The 16676-nt window shown below is 40.2% G+C and overlaps 3 protein-coding genes across 3 annotated transcripts in view; all 3 read right to left on the bottom strand.

The window, feature by feature from the left end:
* Positions 1–16676, bottom strand: part of LOC125012512 — a 250334-nt gene that overhangs the window by 78619 nt on the left and 155039 nt on the right. The window lies entirely within an intron of this gene.
* Positions 1–16676, bottom strand: part of LOC124996339 — a 148258-nt gene that overhangs the window by 87162 nt on the left and 44420 nt on the right. The gene's annotated exons all lie outside the window — the stretch shown is intronic.
* On the bottom strand, positions 10918–15486 carry LOC124996316. Its single transcript, XM_047569172.1, has 11 exons — positions 15379–15486; positions 15219–15266; positions 15020–15130; positions 14815–14934; positions 14651–14731; positions 14460–14560; positions 13863–13963; positions 13030–13320; positions 12495–12746; positions 12208–12353; positions 10918–12074 (listed from the first exon to the last, which is right to left on the bottom strand). Exons 7-11 carry the CDS (start codon positions 13894–13896, stop codon positions 12036–12038), a joined length of 762 nt encoding a protein of 253 aa, XP_047425128.1. The 5' UTR covers positions 13897–13963; positions 14460–14560; positions 14651–14731; positions 14815–14934; positions 15020–15130; positions 15219–15266; positions 15379–15486; the 3' UTR covers positions 10918–12035.

The following is a 16676-nucleotide window of genomic DNA, read 5'->3' as shown; positions in this document are numbered from 1 at the left end:
TATTAGTATTAAGGATTTGCACATTTATGTAATCACATTTTTTTAGTTTATTATTTTCACTTCCCTCCTCCTAAAGTATTTATTCTTTTCTTTGAATTGAGTTGTACAGGTTACAGGTCACATCAGAGGTAGACAAAGTTCTGAATTCTGATTAGTTGAAGTTTAGTCTCAATCTGATGTACAGGAAAGCTCACAAACAGGCAGGATCAAAACAGCCCCCACACAGCCCTCTTCAGATCACCACACAGATTTTCCAGTTAGAGTCAGGTCTGAGCTGCTGGGCCATTCCATCTCTTCTGTTGGAGCTGTGGAGTAGTGGTTAGAGATGCAGTTTGGGGGCTGAAGGGTAACAGGTTTGCTTTCTGCCCTGTCTATGGCTGTGATGCCCTGAGCAAGCACCTAACCCCTTATTGATCGGGTGAGAACGGGTTGAAGACTGACTGGTATTTGGAACTGTTCATAATTCTCTCCACCCTGACTAAGACCTGAGATATCTAATGCCCACTAAGCCAGTCAGGTATGATTATGTCAGATATGTTTATGTTCATGGCGGTTGCACGACCACCCATGTTTGACCTCACTAGGGTCGTGGGGGTTGCTGGAGCCTATCCCAGCTGTCATTGGGTGAGACGCGGGGTCCACCCTGGGAAAAGTCACCAGTCTATCACAGGGCTAACACAGAGACAAACAACCATTCACACCTAGAGTCAATTTAAAATCACCAATTAGCCCAACGAGCATGTCTTTGGAGGTGAGAGGAAACCAGAGCCCGCTGAGAAAACCCACACAGACACAGGGAGAACATCGCTGGGAGGCATCAGTCCTAACCACCAAGGCACTGTGAGGCCCAAAGTGTGTCAAGAAAATATCCCCCACACCATTACACCACCACCGCAGCCTGAACCGTTGATACAAGACAGGATGGATCCATGATTTCATGTTGTTTACGCCAAATCCTGACCCTGACATCCGAATGTCACAGCCGAAATCGAGACTCATCAGACCAGACAACGTTTTCCCAATCTACTATTGTCCAGTGTTGTTGAGCCTGTGTGAACTGTAGTCTCAGTTTCCTGTTCTTAGCTGACAGGAGTGGCACCTGGTGTGATCTTCTGCTGCTGTGGTCCATCTTCTTCAAGGTTGGATGTGTTGTGCTTTCAGAGATGGTATTCTATATTACTTGGTTGTAAACAGTGTTTATTTAAGTTACTGTTGCCTTTCTATCATCTCCAACCAGTCTGCCCATTCTCCTCTGACCTCTCTGTAACCCTAGAGATAGTTGTGTGTGAAAATCCCAGTAGATCAGCAGTTTGTGAAATACTCAGACCAAAAAAAAATGAATAAAGAACCTAGGGGCCTTAGAGGCCTAAAGGGAACACATTTCAGCTAGAGAAGCTCTCCGTATGTCATCTGTCACCATTTTGCCTTCTTTTTAATATCGTCTGTCTCCACTTCATGTTGTGGCCCTTGAGCCTAGTAAAGCTCAGTTCACTCTCTTATACACAGGACTGGACAGTATACTGGTGTATTTGCATTCTGATGCTGCACCCTGAGACACTGTTGCAGACTGGACTTTTCTTTTTTCAATGTAGTGCTTCTAAGCACGCATGGTGCCACTGTGATGCTGTTCTTTTTTTTTTTTTAAGGTGACCAGACGTCCCCAAAAAAAAGGTGCCGCATCAGTTCTGTGAGGATTTTAGGGTGACCACACGTCCCTGACTTCTGGGGACAGTCCTCGTTTTGGACCTGCTCCCGTCTGAAGCTTTCCCTGAAAATGTCCCCGATTTTAGCGTTTTATGAATGAAGACAAAAAATGTTGCGCGTAGACTACAACATATACACTTTACAGACATAGCGGTTTAACCCTCATACCTTATTTTAAAATTGTTACGTTGTTAGCATTAAGGAACTACTTTTCTTTTACATAAATTTGTTAATCCACTGCAATACTAATCACAAATACCAAAAGTTTGATTATTCTCTCACTTTTAACTCTTTATATGCCAGTGTTTATGATGGCATTGAACTTTTTTTTCAGAAAACACAAAAATTGAAATATTTTCAATAATCTAAATGCAAAGTGGATTTTTATCGGGGGATTGTTAGAGCCTTGGACATGTCAATGATTAGTAGCAACACTGATTTTGATGTGTTTTTATATTTTTTGTAGTGCCAGATTCAAAAAGTCTCTCCAATTAAAACCCATTGAAAATCCATTAAAACTGCTGCTGCAGCTGCATTTTGTCTTTTTTCACATTCAGACTCATTCTCTCTGACTTTCAAGTAACAGGATAAAAAATACAGTTGGAAACCCCTAAATCACACACACACACACACAAACACACACACACACACACACACACACACACACACACACACACACGCACACACACACACACAGGTCAATGCAGAGATCACTATGAACACTGTGACATCACCTCTGCATCATATCAAACTTGGGAGCTTCAAACTACAGCAGGGCAAAAAGTGAGCACGGCCTGGAACCATCCACCTCCCTCTTCTACTACAACCAAGACCCACACAGACATTTACATCCCAAAGTGTGGACAGGACATGCTGCTGTCCACTACTGGACACTGGGAGCTGGGCCATTATTGATGAGACTCACCAGAAAATCATAATAATCCTGCAAAGGCCGTGTGGACCAACTAGATAAGGTATGCACAACTGTGTATCAATTATACACACGCGCTATTATTACTGGAGTTATGTCCTTGTCTTAGATACATGTAGTTCATTTATTAGAAGCTTTTTGTTCATTTATGTAAATAAAATTATATGTTTAGGTGTGATGAGGAAGAAATGTGGGCACAAACATGCATGTGTGGAACATGTGTGTGTGTGTGTGTGTGAGTTCAGGTCACTCCCATGCAGTTGAATGTGTGAACTTTGTAAACATATAATTTTATTTAAATGAAATCATTTCAGAGTAAACATTGCTGTAAATTTGGGCTTTTTAATGTGGGGGTCTATGGGGATTTGCTTGAGCCAGCCGTAAGCTGCCACTACATACAGTCCTGCTCACCATTATTGGCATCCATGAAGTTTAAGTACATAATGTGGAATATCTTCTGAACAAAATTAAGTGCAAATGATAAACAACAATTTAAAACAATAAACAGTGGGAGGAAAAAATAGAAAAACTTAAAGCTTGCTGTGTCACTGGTATTGGCACCATTTGCTGTAAATCAGTATGAAAAACACATTGTGACTCACCTGTGGTAAGAAAAAAAATAATAAATTGTTAAATTACTGTGGACCTCCAATTAAAAGATCCTGATGATAAAAATCTGGTTCATTTCCATTTATTTCTGAAGATATTGTACAGGTTATAAAAAAAATGAAGGGGTGCCAATAATGCTGAGCAGGACTGTGTATTTATACACATATATAGATTTTTATTATTATACATTTTGTGTTTGTAGTAGGTCTTAATATATGTATGTCTTTATTGACATTGCAGTAAGTTTTAGATATTATTGAGCAATCATGCCATACGTTATTTTGGATGAGGCGCTTTAAGATATTTAAGATGTTCAGCTCCTAGAGCTGTTGTTTCTGTGTTTGACACGTAACAATCAACACATTCACACACATCACACTCATGTTGGAATAAAGTGTAAATTTAAATTAATGTGTACAAGTAGAATGTAAAGTTTCAAATGTAACTTGTAAGTTTTATTTAGACTTAGATGTTTTTGTCTTATAGTTTATATAAAATATTATAATGTAAAGTGAACTTAATTACAAAAGAAAAGTGAATTCTTGGCTACACTTGCTGTTAACCAGTCATATCTTTCAAACCAAGAAACACAAAACGCAGGATTTTGTTTGTTGTTTGTCCCTTTGAGTTATTTGCACATCGTTTGGCCGATGTGATCCCAGTCTCTTAACTTCCAGTTTTTCCTCCAAAGACACTGAGGAAAATGGATCAGAAATCAGGTAATCCACCTCGTTCATGCTAACGTCATCATATCTGAACTTCTCCCTCTTTCCACTCTGATACCAGCAGAGCTTTTGACCAATGACCAGCAGCCTGAGGCCTGACTGGATTTAGCCCAAATAATCAATGAATGACGGGGATGTGACATGACACCTGTCAATCACTTGCAAGAATTAAATGAATGGAAGGAGACCAGGGGCACTGAGGCTGTAAAGAATCAGCCCATTTAGAGATACTCTATATTTTCTTTTGACTGGTTGGTGCTGTTGCTGCCTTTGGTTTCACCAAAACGTAAAACAATCTGTTGTAAGTTATTTAAAAAATAATTCTAATCTTTTTGTGTTAGCTTTGGAGGACTTAGCCCTGTCAGTCCATTTATACCAGCCGCCCCTGACTCTAAGTGTTGTTTTGAATGTCTATATAGAACATGAAGAGTGTTAATCATTGTTAATCAACAGTGTTAATTAATTTTTCCTTTTTTTTTTATCTCCAAGCTGTCAGTGTCCCTGGATTACATTTCAGACTGTGTTGTGAACATGTAATTATGCATGAAAAAAAATACCATGTTACTGTCAGAACTTTGAAAAATACTGTGATATACATTTTCTGTCATACAGCCTAGCCCTGGTTACACATTAATGTTGTCATTTCCTTATTTTCTAGATGAGTCTGATTGTCATGGTGTCGACATGTTAAGTCACTTCACATCTTTAAGCATTTAATTTATTTTATTACCAGTGACTTGGGTGATATAATGATGACTGTAGCATCTCAAAGAGGTAACATATAAAAAAGACACTATGGTAGTAGTCAGGAGATCATTTACATCGTGTCAGACTGTTGTAACTGACAGTACCTGTGTCTGGCTGTGTGGTGGTTTGTCTGGTTCCCTCATCAGCGCCATCTGCTGTTAAAATGATCACATGCGTCAACAGAAAACCCATCAACCTCTTAAGTGAATATAACATTTGGCCCTAGGGTGGGTATAACACCTGTTCTGTTAACACTCAGACCCTAATTAGCTGCTGATGTTTAATATGAAATGCTACATCACAAAAAACACAAAACATGTGAGTACAGAGAAGAGTGATAAAGGGGCTGATGAATACCAGATAATTTATTCTATTCATTATATAAAATGAGAGAAAACTAAGAAAAAACATCAATTACCTTGAGCGTTTCCACAGAAGAGTGTACTGAGCACTAGAATGGAGATATGATACGATCAAGCTCAGAGTTAAAACCACAATGCACTTTAAGCCAGTTAATAAAAAGGTGGAGACAGCGGCTGATAATCAGCAGGCTTTTGAGACGATACTAGAAACTGTAAGTTTAAAAAACACAAAGCAATAAAACACTACTTAATCAAATAAAAAAATAAAATAAAACAAGACTTGTAAGAATAACACCGTTCAAAAGCCAAATACATACCACCTTTAACCATACACACACTGAAATACACACACAAAAGGCACTCCAATCAGCATGTTGCTCAGTAATCACATTAATCATATATATTTTTTAAACACACAAGTCTGCTCCATTGATTTTTTTTTTTTTGAAAAGAAAGAGTGAACTTACAACACACTGAGAAACATATAACTTGACCTGCACCTTTTGAAGAGAAATAATGACTTTACTTACAGAATAAGCCCAGTGCTAAGAGCACAGTGTGCCTCATGCTGACATCAAGCCCTGCTGCACTCCAGCAACGTGAAACTGTTCTGCCTGCTAATAACAGCGACGAGCAAGAGAAAAAAGGAGAAGTTACATTCGATATAAATATGAACTGACCAATTTTTTTCAACTTCTTCTTTGGAGTATAGCCGCTCTCTGCTTCCTTCCCTTTTACACAGCTAAGCTAAGACGACTACCGTGAACTCGACCGCAGCATTTGTTTGACACCCTCACGTTTCCTGTCCTCAGTTGATATTATTAGATTTTTTTCTTTAGCAGACGTTTATGCTTGGTCCAGTGAAATAAAAACATATTTCAAAAAATCATTGCACATGCATGAAGCCTAAGACTAAGACAATATTTTAGTGATTTAGTGATGAGTGGTAATTTGCATGTTATACACCCACTGCTCCAGTCGTATGAATGTCTTGCAACAGTTACTGAAATGACCAGGAACTCCTTCCTCAACAATTCCAGAAAGTTTTATTCAAGCATTTTCTCGTCATGACTGTCATGAACGCCATGCAGCCACCTTCCTATGTCGTTTCTGTTACGCATGAGAATCTGCATCTAGGCCTGTTACCCTACAAGCCTTTATCATCATCGTCTACACACTGCCTGTGTGTCTGCTTTTAGTTCCTCCAGGCTGTGCCTCCTAACAGAACTGTAACTAGACAGAGATTGAAATAAAGAAATGTATTTTTATCTGAAAATACATGCACGCCTGCATTTTAAATTACTATATGGCTTTGCAGTACTAAAGTGAAACGCATTCTTCAACCTCAACACAGACGCCATAGCATCGCATTGTCGGTGGGTTACTGGTTTCATGTTTGGTTGGGCTGTGACCCCAAACACAGGAAATGGCTGAATGACTGCAGCGATACTGCTGTTTGTTTCGCCAGCACAATTGAATGCATGTGTCAACTTTGCATTCAGTGTAAACTGAATAATTCTACGGAGCTAAAGTTGAAGTCTTTTAGCTGCATGCAGAATTTGAAGTATTGTAATAAGTTCAGTTTCACTTCACATGTTACCAATGTGCATGGAGGAGGAAAAGAAATATATGGAAAGGTCGAGACTGCAGCAGCATTTGTAGTATATGGAATAACGAGTTTCAGCCGTTGGCCATCATCAATGAATACAATATGGTCAAATTAATTCTAAAATGAAACTCCTCAGTTTGTAGGTAGCTATATAACTGTAAAACCTCAACTAAGCTGTGTTAACTTAGAATATTCTTTGTAGCACTAAGTCAGAGGCCAAATATTAGGATTTGTTATAAATCTATCTTATAAATCTTATTGCAGGCCATTTAGTCACTGTTTACTTTGTTTATTGTTTAGTAGGGAGGGCTTGAAAAGATGCAGATTAACTAAGGCGCTAGTTCCTCTTCACACACAGAGGTGCCACAGCAAGAATCAGACATCATGGCATTCAAAGCACAGCTATGGTGTTTCCAAGACAACAAGAGGCGTTTGTAGCACTGCGTAAAACAGAGTTTTATTTTCAGCTCGTAGAATTTAAACAGTTAATCTAGAAACTAAAACATGGTTTGTTGCCATTAGCAGAGTGGTGACAGGTGGCGAATGAGGAAGTGAGCGGTCAGTATCAATTTCTCTGTGTGAAACTTAATGACAAAGGCAACGAGCCAAGCCACAGTTCACATTTGACATACATTTTCCACTTGCTTTGCACTATCTTGAACGCTTCATCTCTGCATCCAGTCATGGGTAAGACAAGTAGATTGGTAGGCAACCACATTTGGCCTGCAGTATTGCACTTCCTCATTTCAGTACAGGAGGCCGTTGATGATGAAGAGATAGAACCGATAAGAGTGCAGCTAAATGGTTGGTCACAGTTCTGACTTTCTGCACGTTTAAGCTAACCACAGAACCACAGGACACTGGTGGTGTACCATTCGAGTGGTTCAGCCTATTTTTCAGAAACAGTTGCCACTTCCAAGAACTGGTTGAGTCGCTTGAAATGGCTCATTCCTTCTCCTACCCCCAGTAACCTCAGAAATGTTTAGGTCCTTAACCTGTAAGCTATGTTGTCTGCAGTCAAGCTACGTAGCTGCATGTTGAAAACTCATCTATCTTCTGCTACAAGCTTATCCTCACTAGGGTCGTGGGGGTTGCTGGAGCCTATCCCAGCTGTCTTCAGCTTATCGCAAGGCTAATACAGAGACAAACAGCCATTCACACTCACAATCACACTCACACCTAGGATCAGTTTAGGGTCACCAATAGCCTTACAAGCATGCCTTTGGAGGTGGGAGGAAGTGTTGAAACTCACATTAGCAAATCTGCACCACGTGTTCTCATGGCCTGTCTAGAGGGCTGTCTTAACAGATCTCGCGCTGCGGTTTCTGCACTGGTTCCCACGGCCTCTGTATATTACTAATGAAAGATATACAGGAACAACTTTGTAAGCATCACTGTGTCTCTCACTTGACTTGGGTTAGACAACTATTTACTTAAACCAATGTCACCACTGAGGACTGAAGTGACAGGGAGAAGCTGATCAAGTGTCAAACTGTAATACATTAAGTAGAAGAACAGTCAACATGTGTAAATATATTTATGTTATATTAGCCCTTTTTCTGATTATCTTCACAATTCAAATCAGTACCTGCAGCTAAAACTGTACTTTATAACAGGGCGATGTAGATGTGAAACAGAGCTCATGGTGGTGGCCCCCGGTGCCTCTGCTCAAGAAGATTGGTGATCTTCCCCTGGTTCTAGACAGATTCCATCCTGGACTCGCCCCTCTCATTCCGGTCCCACGTCAAGAGCATCACCAAATCTGCTTTCTTTTACCTTAGAAACATTTCAAGACTTCGGCCTGCACTGTCCAACTCAGTAACTGAGACCCCTCATCCACTCATTCATCTCCTCACACCTGGACTACTGCAAAGGTGTATGTCCAGACCTCAGCTGCGGAGGTGCTAAGACACAACAAGCCCTGGCAGCACATCCAGCAACTTCACTGGCTTCCCTGTCAAAGCACGCATCACTTACTGAATCCTCCTCCTGACCTGACAAATCTCTCCACTCACTGGCACCCAAGTACATCACTGATCTCCTCCAACCCTACTCCCAGTCACGGTCCCTGCACTCCACAGACAAGGACCTACTTTCCATTCCCCCTACCAGACTGAAAACCTAGGGCCTTCTGTGCAATTCCCCTTACCCTCTTAAACAATTATTGTTGTTAACGGCTTATGTTGAGTCAATCCACATGAAAACAAAAACCTCTTTATTTTAAGACAGTAAGGAACACTTAAAGTGAAGAGTGGAGGAGGAAATAGAGCGAGTGAGACTCACGGTGAGTGAATGAACTGATTCTAGTGCTTCATTGCAGTCTAAAGAACTGCAGTTCCCATCATTATTTCTGTCCAATCAGCTGCTTAATAGGAACCACCCGGAAGTCATCTTGGTCACGTGACCAGCAACAGTTCATTCATTAAGGGTGTTGCTTGTTCAAATACTTGCATTTATAAATGTTATGAAAATATTAGTGACTCTAAAGATGAAAAAAAATGTGTTACGAATATGATGTAATTATTAAGCCTGGTGGGAGGGGCTTGCATAGTTAAAAATGCCTCAGTCACGGTGAACCTGGATATAGAGGAGCTTGTGCGAGAGAACTGAGTAGTTCACGACTCTTACCATCGGGCTTCAGTGACACAGTGTGAAAGTAGGACATCTAGTGGACGATAAACTGTAATGCAATCGAGACGTGTCATTTATTGGGTCATGGTTAGTATGAGATTTTATTTGCCAGGCACAATCCCGTTCGGCTACACTTTATGGTGGTATGGTTTCAAGCTGACACAATAAAATATGTTTTTTAAAAAAAGAAAACATAAATATATTTATTTTTTTAAATGAAATTGAAAATAGGCAATAGCTTAAAGGGTTTTGTGATTTCAAACGCCCCATCTCTAGTTGTAGGTAGTATGTGTATTTTTGCACTCACGTGTGAGAGAGGTACTGGTGTCTGGTCTCATTGCACTGCAGAATGATGATGGGGTGAATCCAAAGTGTGTCCCATCAGCTGCTTAGACAAGACCTGCTGGCCACTCTGGGTATTACATCAAAATAAAATACACCCCTTAAGCCAGACCTGGGCATTTTACGGCCCGCGGGCCACATACGGCCCTTTGGGCATTCCCGTCTGGCCCGCGGTATGTCAGTCATAAGCACAAATGAACAAGTATTTATACTGTGCATGCAATAGGACTGTGTTGCTTTTATTTTGAGCCATGATGTATTATTTACATCATGGCACTGTTAGTTCGTTAATTCTTCAAAAAGTAAGCTTGAAACAGCTTTTGCCATCTATTAACCCTCAAAAGCCTGAACGGTCGTGGCATCCGTCAAAGCGGCCGATTTTGAATTACCGTAAGTCACAGTGGTTTGCGCTATTGATAATATTCATTGTGACTGGTTAGTTGTGCTTTTGCCTGGAAGACCTTTGTGACATCTCAAGGGTATAACTAACTTTGTTTTTACCAACAAATTCCTCCAAACAAGTCTCTCTTGCTGGGGCTCCGCGATCGTTACTCTTCAACCTGCAGCCGACAGCAGCGGTGCGTCATCATTACCGTAATGGCAGCGTTTTTTCTAGAAAGCGCAACTTGAATATTGTCTATCGGGTAATTACGGTAATTCAAATACAGCAAGCTTCTCTTTGTGTGCAGACGAACATTCAGGTCTTAAAGGGTTATAACATTATAGTTTTATTTTATCTATATTTTATAATCCCCCTCCTTGGTAAACTGACGTTTTCCAAAGAGGACAAATTTTCCAACATTCCAATGCGTTTTATCCAAAACTACAGATCGATTGTGTTTCATTTTCCTCTTCAACCTACAGCAAAACTCATAAACTTAAATAAATATTTACAGAATATTCTTATGTTTCTGATTACCAGTAGCAGCTTATCAACAATATACATTCACAGGCTTTTTACAATGGGAGAAAATTAATATTGAGCAGAATTACGTTCAAGTTATCGTTTGGTTTGGCCCTCCAACACACTTCAGATTTTTCATGTGGCCCCCTGTAGAAATTAATTGCCCAGCCCTGCCTTAAGCAGTGAAAGATGCCATGAGCCAGTCATAGCGATCAGTCAATCAGATAATAAAGGCAATTAGTCAACAGCCAAATAGAAAATGAAAAAAGCAGAGAAAACATTTAGAAGACAACATTCCATTTTTATTTATTTATTTATCATTATTTATTTTATTTACAGGGATGTGTGTCTGAGACAGATACAAGTGAACTTGTTTTAAATCTGATGGACTATAATTAACAGGGAGAAAGAAGCAAAGTGTGAACTAGAGAGAGTTCTTAAAAACTCCGATGCATAGATCCTCAGCAATTCAAAAATGGCTACTCAAGTCCACAAATAGCCTGCGAGCAGGAGGCATCCATCCCTAATGCCTTCCCTGATCCCACACTAATGGAGGTGGAACAAGTTTCTGAGGAAACCCACCCAGAGACACCAAAGAAGATGAATGAGGTCATGGAGGAAACCAGAGACAGAGACATCCTGGGTCTGAGGAAACCTGCTAGGTGGAAGAAGAACTCCACATCCAACAGTGATACCTGAGCTGACTTCCACCTGCTGACCGTCAATAAACTCTTTTCACAGCAAACATTAGCCAAGATAAGTAGTTAAGATCATTTGGCATGGCAGGTGCAGCACGGGTGCACCACAGTGTGTTTGCTGCTGTGACAAAGAAAATGTCTGCTCTAAAAAAAGTTCATGTCTTGAATGGGTTTAGGTTACTCCAGTTTGTTCCCACAAATCCTAAGATATGCTGTTTATAATAAGTTAAAAAAAAAAAAAAAACCTCATCATTGCACACAACTTTTACATTATGTTATGAACATTCGCTTTCTCACAATATGCTTTAGTGAGAGGTTCAGTTACAATATAAAATCTCCAGGTTTCCTCCTTTAATCAATACTGTTGTTGTAAATGTATTGTTGTTCACATACATGATATTTTACAGTGGTTGGTAACTACATAATGGTGAAGCTGAGTCCATGGTTACAGGTTTTAAGCATTAGAAATGACATTTTACACGAGAAAGAGAAGGGGAAATAGCATAGATGGGGAAATATATGCAATTATACATCCATCCATTATCATCATAATCATCATCCAAAGTCTTTCATTTTTTCATCCATTCATCTATACTTCGATCTATGATCCATCCATCCATGTATCTGTTCCTGTACATGTTTCAGTCTAGACTCTGTCAACCATCATAAGCTGTTGTGCCTGCGTCTTTACTGCTGTCGCTCTCGCCAACCTCTTCACATTCAGCACCTTGGATCCAGCCTCTGTTGTCTTGGGCTGCTTATTTCGTGGAGCTCTATGACGACTCTGCTACGTTCTCGTACGAGGGTTCAGACTGGGTAGTAAAATAATACATACATTTTTAGTTGCCTTATAAACAACGTGACCCCCTACCACTAGAACATGGAGTGACCCATAAATATTGCATCACATATTGTTGTCATAAAGAGCAGTTTTAACTCGCTTACTTGTTGGCGGTTGCATGCTGGTGAATGGAGCTTCTTAACCACACAGGCAGTACATACACATAGACATAAACACACTGCAACAAGTCTTATTACCACTGGTAACACATGTGTCTGAGCTTTATGCTCAAGGATAGACTGATAGAAACCTGAAACACATTGAAAACAGGTATTTGGTTTTCTTCTTTTCAGCTGTAACAGTGGATTCTTAAAAACAGTAATATATATAGTGTGTGTATAAGGACACTTAACAGCTGATCAAGGCTGATCAAGAAAAACACAGTACTTACAGATCTGTATGCTTTTAGACGCATTATTTTTGCTGACGTGGTTCTCGCCGCTGCAGAAAACGGTGGAGTTGTCGGTAGAGATGCTGATGTTGACCTTGCTGAATGATTTCTGAGCATCTCTGCAGCTCTCTCCATCACACACGGACCACAGCCAGTCATCCTGGATGGAGCAGTTCACTGTGGTACTGCACAGTCCAGCAGACAGGTTGGAGTGAAGGACTGTTATCGTCACCTCTGGTTCAGGAACAGGTTCTGCAACAGGAAGATAAATGAAAGTGTCGCCCTCTACTGGTTTTCAGCTGTAAACACAAGCTTTTAATATATAAAAAATATACAAATAATACAAGGAACGAAAAGTTTTGGAGTTGCTATGAAACTAATTTTGCATAACATTGTGGTGAAGGTGCTAACAGATTTTTTTCATGCTTCTGGTTTGAGACTAGTTGGAGAAAACATGCTACTAAATTCCTAAATGGAGGAACATGTCAGGCAGATCCATGCACAGTGTAAAGACAAATTACAGCACAGAACCTACCTTCAACAATGACTTGGTGTCTCTCTGTTACTGCATTAAAGTCTGGGTCAACTAAAGATAATTCATAGATGGCAGCACCTGTGTCCGTCAGTTCATTAATACACAGTGAGTGGTTTCCAGGAGCAAACACTTTCCCTGCAAAGATGGGATTGACTCCTTTATCAGAAACAACCATTTTTCCTCCAATCTTCCATACCACACTAATATACGGTGGTGGTTTTCTAGGACGCAGACACACTGAGCTGTTTCTCAGTTGATAATATGTCACTGATGAGTCCTCCGCCACGACCCCTAGGAAATAAGAAACATTCAAACAAGACTGAATGTTCAAAATGCACAATTACACCTTCAAAAACACTTAAACATATACTGAAATGATTGAGTCTCTTTTTCTTTTATGTCGAGTAAATGCCAGAGCAAGATTTTGACCGCAGGGACAAATACTTGGTCATGCTGCATGTTGCATTTGTCGAAGCACCTGCCCTGATTTTTCAGAGAGTGCTGAGATAGAACTCAATCATCAGATTGTTACTTTTGTGTCAACAAGTCGATGCCTGTTTCCTGTCTACTTCTGTGTTTCAAATTTTATAGCTACATGTTTTTATTATTTTGACACAAATTTAGTTTAACCACAAGTTACATACTGGATTATTACCTTTCAGATGCTTCTGCACCATAAACTGAACTTTACAACAGTCATGAAAGAGGATTTAGTGCAGGACTGTAACATCAGAACGTATTTGTTTTCACTAGTGTACCCGGTGAAGCTGTCTAGTAAGTGTAATGTCAGAGCCATATTCTTCACTCTAAGCGAATGTTTTTCCTCAGCTTACCCGCAATAATCCAGGAGCACAGAAGAAGCAGCATTTCCACTTTATAGATTTGCTCGTTTGTCGATATCTGCAGGTGTTTTTACGCGGCAAAGGCAGGAGATCTTTGAAAAGAAACAGTCTAGCATTGCTTTTTACCAAATAAATGTACTTCTTACAAACAAAATGGGAAGGAAGGATGTTGACAACCAGCAAAAACCTGGGTCGGCCAAGGTAATGGTACATTAGACGGACAAACGACGCGGGGTTGAGAGGGAGGACGTAAGATATCCCGGGACTGGAGGACTGGACGGAGCTTCTCTTAAACGCTGAAGGGCTACATCGATACTTTCCAAATTCTGTAAATCCGAAGGTTCGTGGCGAGCCTGAGGCTCGTTTGAAACCTCTAATTGTTGTTGTATTTCAACCAGTGGAGGTAAAGTTTGCGGGTGAGGGATATCGCTTAACACTTCAACCATAGACTGTAAAGATAGCAGAGCTGACTGCGAGACCGAATTTTCCCCTTGATCATTCATCATTACAACACACACGACTCTACCTGGTCAAAGCTGAGGTCAATTCACAAACAGAAGTCAGTATTTTCCAAAAACTCTTCACAACCTTCCCTCTCGATAGACCCCGACGTCCTGAAGCTGATCTCCTCGTATTCCTCCTGCCACTTCTTCTAGTGGAATGCTTCAGTCTGGGGTATGGCCTGGAGTCTACAGCATAGATAAAGAAGTATTTATTTTATTTAGCTGATTAGCTATTATTTATTTTAAGTTTGTATAAAATTTGTATTTTATTCTTACCGTCAGTCACTTCTTTCTCTGGTGCTTCTGGTATGCTAATTTTGGATCCAGATGGTCCTCCGTCAGTGTCAGCTTCTTTAGCTATCAGAATCATGTTAAAATATCATTTTATGAGTGACATGGCTTACTTATAATCATTTAGTTTCTTAAAAAAAAAATCTTACTGTTAGCCGGTTGTCTGCCTTGCTTTTCTGGCGTGTCGGGTATGACGAGTAGCGGGTAGACACCGTCTTCGCTGGTACAAGTAGCCTTGTCCACCTTGTGAGCGGGTTCTGGTCTGCACTCTACAAAATGGAGAGAGACGGGTTTAGATTTATTTTACTTATTTATTTAAAATTTATACTTTTTTTTTTCTTTTCTTCTTCTTACCGTTAGTCGGAGGTGTCTCGGGCCTGTCTGTTGTGTTAATTTCAGATTGAGATGGAAGTCCACTCTCGTTCTCGTAATCCAAAACGCTGTCTAGTATTGCTTCGTCACCTGCTAAAGTATAATACAAGTCAATAGAATCTATCACATACATTCTGGGATACACAGTCAAAGGAAAGCGGAAGAGTGTTAGTGCTTCTACCTTCAAACAGTCCGCTCCCTGGCCAGATTACGGTCTGAGAAGGATATACTATAACCAGAAAACAATTTATTGTTATAATACTTTAGTGAAACACACACACACACACACACACATAAATATATTCACACATGCAGTTTTTTTTTAAAGGAAAGTAACTAACCATTCTGAACTGATACAGATGGGGTGGATGGGACTACTTCAGGGGTGCCTACAAAAAAAAAATACAAGAGTAATTCTTGTGAATTTCTGTAAAATGTATAGCTTCATTTGAATGAAATAACTGGCTTACATAAGATGCCCTGGCTGTCCTCATCATATGCACGGCAAAAGAAGGCCGCTTTCTCAGTGTCTGGAAGAAAGGCCCTGTGTTATCCTTATACCGTAACAATGAAACACGTATAAAATCATGTAAGTCTTAAAATGTTACATACAAGAATCCATTTTTGATGCTTTCACGAAAAGATATGTTTATTCTGAAAAACAGGTTCGGAAAAAACTATGTTAGGTGTAGTAAAAGGAATCACCCGCTAATAAAGGTACAGAGATTACTTACCCTCCCCAGAAAAAAAATAATTAGCTACTTTGGAGACTCTCAGGCAGGACTGATGTGACGTCTTCAGGCCGTGATGAAATGCACGTATGACATCGGCTGACCAGCGGTTTTATACGCGACACCGCTGTTTTTACCTGATGAAAATACTTTCACATAGACCCCGACTTCCTACCTCGGGGGTCGTGACACCGCTGTTTTTACCTGATGAAAATACTTTAACATAGCCCCCGACTTCCCGCCTCGGGGCTCGGGAATCCGCTGTTTCATCTAATTTAAAAAACTTTAACGTAGATACCGACTTCCTACTCCGGGACTCCTGACTCCGCTGTTTCACGAAAGAGACCCCCCGGAAACTGCGGTTGATAAAAAGGCTTTCCCATAGATTCCGACTTCCTACCCAGGGGTCGTGACCCCGCTGTTTCATCTGATAAAAAGATTCTCACATAGACTCCGACTTCCTGCCCCGGGACTCCTGACTCCGCTGTTTTCACCTAATTAAAAAACTTTAACATACACCCCGAATTCCTACCCCCAAGGGAAGTGAAATGCCACAACATCCAATCACCGTTGGTTACGCCCACCTTGACAGTGGCCGACACACACTTGACCGGTCACGCCCACTTCCTCAGTCACGCCCACTTTGATCCATCAAAGTCAATCGATTAAAAACTGACAGATGGTGTTTTTCTATATTTTTTCCATGTTATTAGTCCTGCTTTAACTTCAAATTGTATAGCTTAAAGACAATATTGATTTCCTTAAAGAAAACGAGAAGCAAATGTAAAATGTTTTGAGGAACTCGGTTTTAACTGCAAAAGCCAGATAACGATAGTGTTATTGAATTTATTAAATACATGTATGTGAGCCAATTTCTGTGTCTTGGTCATTCCAACAAGCTTTATTTT

The sequence above is a fragment of the Mugil cephalus genome, chromosome 1, assembly GCF_022458985.1.
Source record: "Mugil cephalus isolate CIBA_MC_2020 chromosome 1, CIBA_Mcephalus_1.1, whole genome shotgun sequence".
Classification (NCBI taxonomy): domain Eukaryota; kingdom Metazoa; phylum Chordata; class Actinopteri; order Mugiliformes; family Mugilidae; genus Mugil; species Mugil cephalus.
Note: the sequence above shows the minus strand (reverse complement) of the source record. Positions and strands in the feature narration are given on the sequence as shown.